The 11850-nt window shown below is 36.5% G+C and overlaps 1 protein-coding gene across 1 annotated transcript in view; it reads right to left on the bottom strand.

Moving 5' to 3' along the window:
• SOX6 (SRY-box transcription factor 6) overlaps window positions 1–11850 on the bottom strand; it is a 620818-nt gene that overhangs the window by 111762 nt on the left and 497206 nt on the right. The window contains exons 10-11 of the mRNA XM_027115294.1: window positions 10304–10383; window positions 8696–8818 (exon numbers count right to left, since the gene is read on the bottom strand). Coding sequence (XP_026971095.1) covers window positions 8696–8818; window positions 10304–10383 — 203 coding nt within the window. The remainder of the gene's footprint in view (window positions 1–8695; window positions 8819–10303; window positions 10384–11850) is intronic.

Genomic DNA, 11850 nt, shown 5'->3' with positions numbered 1-11850 from the left:
AGCACAGGCTCTGGACGCGCAGGCTCAGCGGCCATGGCTCACGGGCCCAGCCGCTCCGCGGCATGTGGGATCTTCCCGGACCGAGGCACGAACCCGCGTCCCCTGCATCGGCAGGCGGACTCTCAACCACTGCGCCACCAGGGAAGGCCCCATATCTATCTTTTTTTTTTTTTTTTTTTTAGTTCATTCTGCTCCAGAGTAAACTGCATTAGGGACATTACTGATACCAAGGATCATGGTCTAGGTTAATATATATTATGACATCAAAGGTTGTTTACAGGTATTATAGCTGGTGCTATAACAGAAACATACAGTAAGAAATGAACTCAGTGCAGTATACTGGAAATTAAGAATTTTCACTGAGTCTTTACTTCACCAAATGACCAAGAGGGTGGAAGCCTTGGGAAATAAATTTAGCTGTTTCCTCCATTTTTGTCTATTAAAAGGAAATGTAAATATTTAGCTAAACCAGCATTAAATGACTGTAAATATAAAGGAATTGGTACTTATACAGCTGGAAAAAAAAGAATGTTAAATTAATTCCTCTCAGTGTGACTCAAGATGGCTGTACTGATGTCACCAGTTATGAAAGGAATGAAAGAAGGAAACATATGACTTTTTTATCCATACAGCAACCAGTACAGTAGATGTTTAGTACACAGTAGGTGTTTAGTGCTTGTTTACATTTAATAGAGAAAATAATCCATTATTAGTGCCATTTAGGCTTGGAAGATATATAAGGGAATCTGGTTATTATCTTAATCCTAATGATCTAGAACAGTCAAAATAAAGCAAGATGGTTTCAAATCAGTACAGAGAGCTTAAATTGTTATAAATATTCCCTGAATTTCCATTTTATATGGATTTGCATAAACATGCATACCTGTAGGATATGAACTTTTCTACAAGTAAAACAGAAAGGAAGAATTGGCAGAATAGTAGTAAGTATCTGCTAGCTCTACTGGTCAGAAGTTTTATCCCTCACTGGGGCACACCTATGAGGGGAATCTATCCAGCTATGTGTAGCTTCTCAACGCTTTTTAATTAAAATATCACTTAAAAATACTTTTGGGGCTTCCCTGGTGGTGCAGTGGTTGGGAGTCCGCCTGCCGAAGCAGGGGACATGGGTTTGTGCCCCAGTCCGTGAGGATCCCACATGCCGTGGAGCGGCTGGGCCCGTGAGCCATGGCCGCTGAGCCTGCGCATCCGGAGCCTGTGCTCTGCAACGGGAGAGGCCACAACAGTGAGAGGCCTGCGTACCACAAAAAAAAAAAAAAAAAAAAAAACAAAAAAAAAAACTTTTGGATTAGAAGAATTAAAATTGTTAAAATGTCCATGCTACTCAAAGTGATCTACAAAGTCAATGCAATCCCTATCAAAGTCCTAATGGAATTTTTTACAGAAAAAAAAAAAAATCGTAAAATTCACATGCAACCACAAAAGACCCCAAATATCCAAAGCAAACTTGAACAAGAACTAGAGGCCTCACACCTCTTGATTTCAAAATATATCACAAAGCTATAGTAATAAAAAAAATGATACTGACATACAATGACTATATAGACCAATGGGAATAGAATAGAGAGCCCAGAAATAAGCCTACACAAATACAGTCAAATGATCTTTGACAATGGTAACAAGAATACCCAGTGGGGAAAGGATAGTCTCTTCAATAAATGGCATTGGGAAAACTGAATATTCACAAGCAAAATAATGAAATTGGACCTTTATCTTAAACCATACAAAAAAAATATTACCTTGAAATGGAAGACTTAAATTTAAAAGACTTAAATGTAAGGCCTGAAACTTTTGGATATATCTCCAAAGGAATTGATATCAAGATTTCAAAGAGGTATCTTCACTCCCATGTTCACTGCAGCATTATTCACAATAGTTAAGGCATGAAAGCAACCTAAATGTCCATTGATGGATGAATGGATAAAGAAAATGTAATATGTACATAAAATGGAATATTATTGAGCCTTAAAGAAGAAGGAGGAATTTCTGCCATTTGCAACAACATGGATGAACTTGGAAGATATTATGCTAAGTTAAACCAGACACAGAAGATAAATACTATGTGATACCACTTATATGAGGAATCTAAAACAGTCAAACTCATAGAATCAGAGAGTAGAATGGTGGTTGCCAGGGGGTGGGAGATGGGAAATGGGAAGTATTAGTCAAGGGCACAAAGTTTCAGTTATGCAAAGTAAGTAAATCCTAGACATCTACTGTATAGCATAAAGCCTATAGTTAATAACACTGTATTGTATATTTAAAAACTCGCTAAGAGGGTAGATCTTACGTTAAATGTTCTTATCACACAAAATAGTAATAATAATAATTATTATTATTATAATAATGGTGAGAGGAAACTTCTGTAGGTGATGGGTGTTTATGGCATAGATTGTGGTATGGTTTCACAGGTACATACTTATCTCCAAACTCATCCAGTTGTATATATTAAGTATGTACAGCTTTTGTATGTCACTCATACTTCAATAAAATGGTTTAAAAATGTTTTTGTTCTGCTCAGTCTCTTCTGTTACGCAACATGTCAAAATATTTCATCACATCTTTTTCTGATTTAAATTTCCTGAATGTTGCATATCCTGACTTATTCTGTGGTTGGAAACTGGAGTGAAGCATTCTCTAAAACACTAGAATGTTTTGCTTTCAAACCTTCCCCTATGTTCTTAATCACATCATCTCTCTTAATTTCAAGGTAGCTCATTATAACACATAAGCATACAATATATGATACATGATACCAACCAAACAATACCTCAAAACTCCAGTTTGGTAAAAACAGGAATAGAAATACCTGTCATTATTTTAGAAACCACTGCATGTTACAAGCAGTCTGTTTAAATACAAGTATTCAGATACTGGGAGTTCCCTGTTGTGTGTATTAATTAGTGAGGCTGGAGCTAAATGAATGTTGGTGGAGATGTTACACGAGGAAAGATAGAGGACGGCACTGATTTTGTAATTCCAAGGTCTTGCACTCCTACTAAACCATCTCTGTGAGTACAGCTAACCATCCCATCAATCAAATAACTTAAACACAGTGATTAACAGAGCTTGGTGAGAAGAGCCATACTCTCTCAACTTCTGGATACTACCTGAAAATCAACTGAAGATAAAATTTCTAAGAGAAAATCAAGTTTACCCAATGTTTTAAGTGCTAGTAATGTTGTAAGTGGTAGTATAAACTTATTCTGCTTCATTGAATAAAATAAGTCAGATTCCCAAACACTAGGAAATGTCTTAATATTTTGCATCCTTCTCTGATCTGCCTATATTTTGTTAATCTCCATCAAGATTCACTTGACATCTGCCATTTTTCCGAAGAAGCCTACCTAGAAATGAAAAGTTGTTTACATGAAATAATCCCTCCTAAAGACAGAGCACGTGGCTGAACATATCCAAAAAAAAAAAAAAAAAAATTTCCAAAGAAGCTTGAGTCCCAGATTGCCACCAAAAGAGGGAATTCATTAATTCATTCATTTTACCAACTACTGTCCCAGGCAACATTGAAGATTCAACAGTAAACAAAATAGACAAAAATCCCTGAATCAGTGACACATTCTGAATCAGAGCTAGATGAGAGTAGAGCTGCCCCTCAGAAGCACTTAGGCAGCAAAGCTAGAGTAGAAATGACTGCTTATTGCAATGTTGGTAAGGTTTTTCCTATTCTGATAATGAATTTTTGTGGAAATCTAATACATGCCTCGTTAACCCATTTATTATTCACAACAACCCTGGGAATAAATATTATCCCCTTTTTACAATGAACAAACTGAAAAAAAGGTTATTTGAGAACAGTATAGGACAACATAGCAAGTAATAGCAGAAACTCTAATCCAAGATTCTGATTCCAAAATGGAGCTCATTCCATTAGTCCACAGCTCATCTAATCCCAGCTGTAATGGTCCTCCCAAATTCCATCACACTCTTAAAGTCAAAGTAGGTGAGAAAAGGCTGATTATGAGAAAAGTAAGCATTTCCCCTCAAAGCACAACCCCCTGGTTGGCATCCTCAGAACAAGCTTTGAATCAGTGCATTCCTTTTTCTCTATCAGGTAGCTAGTAATAGGTCACTCTAATCAACTCTTTATTCACCCCTCTATTAGAAATCACAACCTCCAAAGCCCACTCAGCCCAGCTAACTCACCCTCTCATTCCTCCACAGAACTGAGGCATGTTTACGATTTCAAACAAAACGACAGGGTTTGAGCCAGAGAAGAGCATCTATATATAATATCATAAAGATTCAGGCTGGAACTAAAATAGAAATAGAGCATTCTCAATGTTGATGGGCACTTCTTCACTTTCCAGTTGTAGCATGAAAACTGACAATATCATTTAAATAAAATATGTGTTTGTATTCACTTTTGCAAAATTTCAATTGTTCTCCTCCATCTTTGCAAACTTCGCAAGACTTTAATAGTTTCATTTAAGAATAACTTATGGTTGATTGATAGGTTTTTCTAGTGTTTTAAGGCTCTGATTATACTCCTTTCCTCAAATCTTCCCAAAACTACACATAATACCCATCAAATAAAAGTGAAAATATATTTATATTGATTTTTAAAATTTTCATATTTACTTCCTTTCATTTAGGCTACCACCCATACTGTCATTATAAGAACTTGGTTAAAATATGTTCCAACTAAAGCTTGGTAGTCTTTGAATGCTAGATAAAAATCATTCTCTGCAGCTAATGAAGACAGAAACTCTGCCTGTAACAATATTAAGTTTGTTTTCTCTGGTGATTCAGAGAAGTGAGCAATCTGTCAGTAATACATTGAGTGAAATTACTTGTCTTGTAGGAATAACTGCTGACAGTCACTTTATTTCAGGGCTGACCCAAACATCTCCCTGCTGACAAACAAATTACTATGTCTAACTTTGAAAAGGTAACTAGCTTGTTTCTAATTTTGATTGGTCTCTCAGAATCCCTTATACATACACTCAGTCCCACCCTTCATTGTATTAAAAAAAAAAAAAAAGCAACAAAAAGTGTTTTGGGGGGACAGGTTTGAATTAATGAGTTAAAAAAAAAAGTAAAGGAAGAAAACCCTATCGTTTGGAACTAAGAAAAAGAATTGTTATTGCTTCATTCCAAGACTGTTACACAGATAAAACTAGTAAGTGTGTCTACTCTACATTAAGACTGGCAGTGCCACCAATGACTGACTGGGTGAGTGAACACATTACCGAGACAGTATTGTAGGAATTAATTTTCTTCAATAAAGTGATTTTTAAGGCTCATGTATTTCACAATCTAAACATATGTCACTGTTTCATAAACAAAATAAATGGATTAAAATAATACATTACCAATATGCTGACATGTGGAGATATTTTAATTAGAAATTCTTAAACTGTGTGATATTTAGCTGTTGTATTTGCTAGAGAAGCATGCATCATTTAATAAGAAAGCATGAGACAGGTGCATTACTTTGCATGATATGGTACCAGATTGGATTTCATATAAACTATGAGGCAACATTACTTCCAATTAAAAAACAAAACCAAATTACTTTAGGTACCTATCACATTGAAAGTAACAACAAAAAATGAATCAGTACATTAAAATCACTCTTTCGTTTAAAAAAAAGTGTCATTCTGAGCTTAGTTTCTGAGACAATATTTCTTCAGAACAATCTAACATCTTAGCTATTTAAAGGCCATATTTACATGACTGCCTCATTATACTGGTCCCCCCCTTTTGACTTACTTGAAGGATCAATGCTAACATAGCTGAGGAAAGCAAATGGCAACTGGTCCTGAAATTTATACGGGTAGAGAACTGGAATAAGTAGCAATATAATATATTGTTTACTGTAGCAAGTGCCCTCTGTTCTCTAAAGGTCAAAAGCACTGTAACCTTAGAGTTACAGTTTCTGATTGTTCCCAGGGTTAAATACATTATCAAAATTAATGGTTCAAGCCCCTCAACCTTCAGATATATGAGTATTCATGCCTCCATCTGCTGAAGTGTTCAACTAAAAATAGCATTCTTTGGCCTTCTCTCTCCTAATATTGTGCTCCTGAGGCAGAGAAAACCATGCCTTAGATCAGCATGGAGTACCAAAAAAAAAACAAAAAGCAAAAAAACTTTTCTGTGTCTTTCTTATTTTAAAGAAAGAACTGGAATATACTAACGTAAGGAGGATCTTTCCACTTTAAATACCTTTTCTCTACCTGATAACAAAATTTCAGGCTTCCAGAGTATAACTATACTGTTAAGATTACCCAGGCTCATTAATGTTAAAAGTGACAACCTTTGAAGGACAAATTAACTGTACGTCAGGTAGAGAGGACCACTTCTGAGCAATGCAGCAGGGTGTGCGTGGAGGTGGTGGTGGTATATATGTGTTATGGTCTTTCTTCCTAAGAATCTCTGATTAGAAATAAAACCCATTAACATAATTGTAATGCTTAGTATCCACAATTTATCATGATCCTATTTATCATGATCCTATCCACAGTTGACACAGCTGTGACATTTAGCTTGTCAAAGGAATGGAGAAAACCCTGGCTAGAAAAGAAAGTAGACTTTAAAATCAATAAAGCAAGATATTATTAAATTTTCTCTCTACTTTTGCTCAAGATTTAAAATGTTAGTGTCTATAGCAGGTTAGATATGGGTGTCCACTGTGCAGTTCATGGAAGTCCCAATAAACATGCTATACTCATACCAGGATAGTTTGAGAAACCTGCCTTTCAAACCAGGTCAATCTTTTCTAAGCAAAGGTTTCCTGACATGCATGGAAAGGTACAAAAAGTGGAAGCTAGAGAACAGAGCAAGAATAAAAAAACAACAAAAAAAACCAGGAAACTCTCAAACCACCCCAAACTTACACTGCAAAGCTATGAGGGCCCCCTGCCTTACCAGATTCTGTATTTAGTCTCATTAAAGTGGCAGGCATGTGGCATATGTTGTGCTCCTAGATCCGCACTGCTACAGCACTACACGGATCTGGCACTCACATATATGACATCATGGTTTCCAGAAACCCAACAGAAGCCAGATTTGACAGCATCAGGGGTCTGTGATGGTGGGGGGAAGAGAAGTCAACCTAAGTGAAAATTAGTAAAAGAAGACACGGGGTAGAAAACTGGCTAAGGGAAGGTTGATGGGATAGAACTCAACACCTCAAGAGAAAATAAATGTCAAGAGGAGAGGAAGTTTTGAATTTGAGCCAAGGCCACTTGCTTTTACATTCTTTCAAGCACTTAAAAATTTAACAAACTACCTGTCCTGAGTAGGTAAGCTTGCTAACTGTCATCACACAGAAAGGCTTGTTCTTAACGTCCAGCTGTCTCACTGCTTGCCAATCCTAAGCACAGTAGATTTTTAGAACGTCCAGAAATATGGCACCTTCTCTACAGCCAAAAGAAAGCCTTAGAAAAGAAATCCCTTCTGGCTGTATAGAAGACAGCAGATATTCTAACAGTATATGCCTTGTCATGTCTGGGTGGAAACCCCCTATATACTTCTTATAATCAAAGGGAAAGGGAAAGGAAGAAGGCAAGCAACAAGGTCTGAACTCTTCCTTAGGCTACTTCCAAGGTGTCCTTTGATCTTGTCCTCTTCCTTCTTCTTAGAAGTGAGCTTTCTCTATCATTTTCCAAAAATGCAGATTTAAAAGCAACAGAGAAGATAATGTCAAAGGGACACTTTATTGATCACATAGTAGTTGATATGTATAGACGGGCAGAGCCAATAGGAGCTGAATATACAACTTTGTTAGATGTAATTGTTTTCTTCTTTTTAAACTGGGTTTACCATCCTAGGTTAGAACATAAATGTAGTATTAGATCTAACCCAGAAAGTTAAAGTGTATTTCAGTGTGAGATAACCTGTCTCCTTTTTTTGTGACTCAACAGATAGCTAGCAACCCTCCAGCATCTGATAGTACCCCAGAGGTACTCCAATGATATAGGAGAGGAATTAAGCATGATAATGGAGAGAGGAGGACTGGGTCCCTATAGGAGAAAGGGGTTTGGTTTTCAAAAGAGCCGTATGAGCCATCCTCTCCCATGTAGTAAGAATATCCCACAAAAACGACAAAGAGCTTTATTGAAAGTTAAATATGAAGGGGCTACTATAATAGTTTATGTCAGGCCCAGGCACCCAACCTCACTTCAGCCAGAGAAAACTAAATTTGAAAACCTGAATTTGGTAGAGTTAGAAATCCTGGATAATAACTCTGACTCCAAGAATATTTCATAACCTTGGTTAAATAACCTGACCTCTCTGAACCTCCATTGTTTTGTCTGTGAAAGCAGAATTATGTTTTATCAACTCCATAGGGTTGTCACATGGTCAAATGAGGTTTTTTTCTTTTAATGTTTAAGTGTTTTTTAACTACTATACAGCATTATACATTAAAAAAAAAGAGTAAGGGAAATAAAGATGGTTTTGAAAGCACTCATAATGTAAAGAATTTGCCTAAATATATAGCAATAAACAATGTATTTCAGAGGCGTTGGTCTGGGGTTTGCCTTTTTCTCTGAAAGAAAAAGGAGCAGAAATGAGCCTCCTTAGGAATGAGAAAAAGGGAAAGATTATGTTTTAGTGTTTAGGTTGAGTGTTTGCTACTTTTTAAAAAAAGCCTAGAATATGACTGAACAATCCAGTCCCCCACCCAATGAAGCACCAATGGAAGTATTCATACCTCAATCTGTTTGTGGTTGTAAGAGTGGCCACCACCATGTTCAAAGGTGTCCAAACTCCTGCCAAAACGGTCACTTAGGCCCTTTAGCCTTGGGTTAATTTGTGGGTGGGAGACATGACCTTTCTGTTTAGTAGCATATTCAGAAAAAAAAAAAAAAAAAGACAAAACATACTGTCAGAACTCATGAAACAGAACACATATTTCTAAACCCAGGGTATTGACCACACCAAAGAACAGAAAGTAGGTTTAGGACCCAGATACTCTCTTTCACAGAAACTTGATTATAGGATCAAACCGCTTTCTTATTTTTGCCTCTGACTCAAGAAGACACACAATAGCATAGCTACGGAAAAAGGAGAAATAGATTAGATTGATTATGAGTGAGGTTTCTTTTTATATTTTTACCAACTGCAGTAAGTTCCCCTGTCAGTAGTAGAGAAGGTGAGGGTTTAGAAGAGAGGTAGGGTTGCTGCTTTCATTAGGCAAAATGTCTAGCTCTGCTAGGCAGTCCATAATGGACAACATCTTCAAGACTTTCTGGATGAGGCTTATGACAAAAACTTCTCAAAGTACTGCAAAAATTCTTTATTTGTAGACCCAGTTGAAGGTACTCAAAATGATACTTTTTCACGGTAAAATATCTGTACATTTTTTACATTCAAGTCATATGAGTAATAGCAAAGAAGAAACAAAAATGCCTAGTTAGATGCTATTCCCTAGACTATTTAAGAAAATTCAAAAAAAAACCACAGTAAATTATAAGAATAAAAAACTATCTCTATCCACTGTATTGAAATTCAAGTTACCATACATTTTCTAAATGTTCAAATACTGAAGGTTTAACCATTATTTTAATATTATCTTTTTGTTTTTGTTAAAATATACACTCATAGTTATAGTCAATTTCCCATTAAGATGGCAGTGCTAGAAGGGTATAAAGATTACTTAGTCCTATTGTTAACCCCCCCACACCATTTTACTATGAAGAAGAGAAGGTGCAAGTGCTTTTTTAATTTAGCTTCCAAAACACTTTCTCTCCAATTTTAGTTCCATAGGTAAAGAACTCTAACCCAGAATTTGGTCAGACACCATGCCCAGACTTTTGACCTGGCATGAGGATGAGGACGAGAATACACATATTCAGGAGCAAAGTGTTCACATTTTCCAAATAGTTAAAGTAATTTGGTAATAACAACCCCCTATTCCATGAGCTGCAAGAAGGAAAATATCCAACATTGTTTTCTGTTTTGATGCTTACGTGTAAAAGCTAATTGGACATGAATGGAGACGTGGACGAAGAATTGATAAGGAAAAAGCTTACATACCCAATAACAACCATAACAATCAGTCATAAAAAATTGTAAAACCATTAACTTACCGATCGAGAACATACAGTACTAAGTCATAATGTCATTTTTTCCTTTAAAAATATTGACATGACAGTTTTCTCTTCTACTTGCAGTATGGTAAGTACATAAGGTGTTAATCCTTCTAGGCTATGCTTAAAAAATTATTTAATATCCAGGCCATTATTTAGCATACAGCTGGTTAGCAGTTTTCCACTAAAGTACTGGCTCGTATCACACATTTTTTTCTTCTGGCACTCACCTGGAGCTGTAAAGGGCTGAGTCCAGAAGCAGCAGCAGCTGCCATTGTTGATGGAATGAACTGTACAGGGTAGTTATCACCTGTCGGGAAGAACAATGCATACAGGTTTAGACAATGAACAGGGAATCACAGCAGGCAAGTACAAACATGGTCCTTGGATTGCCGGAGCTTTACAACATTGCTCTAAGCCCAAACATCTGCAGAAACAAAAGGCTTAGTTGGGCACAGACTTGCACTGCTGCCTTGGAACTTTTTGTTAACAGATAGCTGGTAGGCAAACTGGCAAAACATGAATGTGATGTTAAAAAAATTAAATGTGCAATTCAAGCATGTTCACTCCATTACAAATCTTGTAATACATCATTTTTTTAAGAGTAAAAAAATATCTTAAAGCCAGGCTGACACTCAGTTCACTGAGAAAGCATTAAGGCTTTTACATTAAAACAACAAAACGTTTTGCCTTGGTAGGCAAAGCAGAGTATTACAGTCCAAAAAAGATTAAGAATTACTGACTGTCCATAACCCTAACGTTTATTTTATAAAAAAATAGAGGAAAAAAATTAAATGCAACCTCTTTAATTTGATAGGGGTAAGAGAGAAGCTAATTTTATCTGCCAACATTCTATGAAATGCCTGGTATCCCAAATAGAGTGGAAACTATGTTTTTCTGTGCTAACTTCCGGTGGAACCTAGTACAGAATCATGCACACACACTAGGCACTCATCACTTATTCTCTGATGATGATTTGATTAAATAAACACACATTTTACATGTGATATCTGCATTAAATGTCTGGTCGAGATTGAGCATGGTTTAGCAGAGATCAATGCTACATCTTAATGTGTTTCTGGCTCCAGACTACTCCTAAACAGGGGGGCTGAAGTACCTTCTGTGACCTAAGAACATAGGCTGTATGAAGCGAACAACCTGAAGAACCAAGAGAAAGTGATGAGGTATGTATTGTGATAGTGGCAATTGAAATCAAAATTAATACTTATGGATAAATTACACAATATCAGTGATTTCATGGAGTATCACTTTGACTTCAGCTACTTATTTAAAGTCAGTGTTATGTATTATCTCTAGGCTATATTTTAATAGGCTGTTCCTCCACACATTTTTGACATTTAAAATAATCATGCTGTTTTGCATGAACTTTTCCACACTAAAAGCTGAATATGATAATGAAAAGTATAGAAAGAATCACAGTAATAAAGGTAGTCAACTAGAAAGCAATGAAACCCCTTTTTTTCTGCATGGACACTAATACCTGGAGCCTTCCTGGTGCCCCTGGTTCGTTGGAACTCATCCTGTTTGCCACATGAAGTTGCACTCAGCTGGCCCAATGTAAATGTTAAGTTGCTTTCACTTTTAACAAATTGTAAGCTTCTAATCTACACAGTCTCTTTGCATCATATCCATAATACCTCATCAGACCATTGAGCACAGTGTGCGCTTGTACACAGTCCAGTAACAATTGGCTTCTGATTGCATATGGAGCGCTGCTACAATGCATTCACTAACACTATACTGTGCTAGTCTCCTA

The sequence above is a fragment of the Aethalodelphis obliquidens genome, unplaced genomic scaffold, assembly GCF_003676395.1.
Source record: "Aethalodelphis obliquidens isolate GAN/ISIS:26980383/991018 unplaced genomic scaffold, ASM367639v1 scaffold14, whole genome shotgun sequence".
Classification (NCBI taxonomy): Eukaryota; Metazoa; Chordata; class Mammalia; order Artiodactyla; family Delphinidae; genus Aethalodelphis; species Aethalodelphis obliquidens.
The sequence above is the reverse complement of the archived record's forward strand: the minus strand, read 5'-3'. Positions and strand labels throughout refer to the sequence as shown.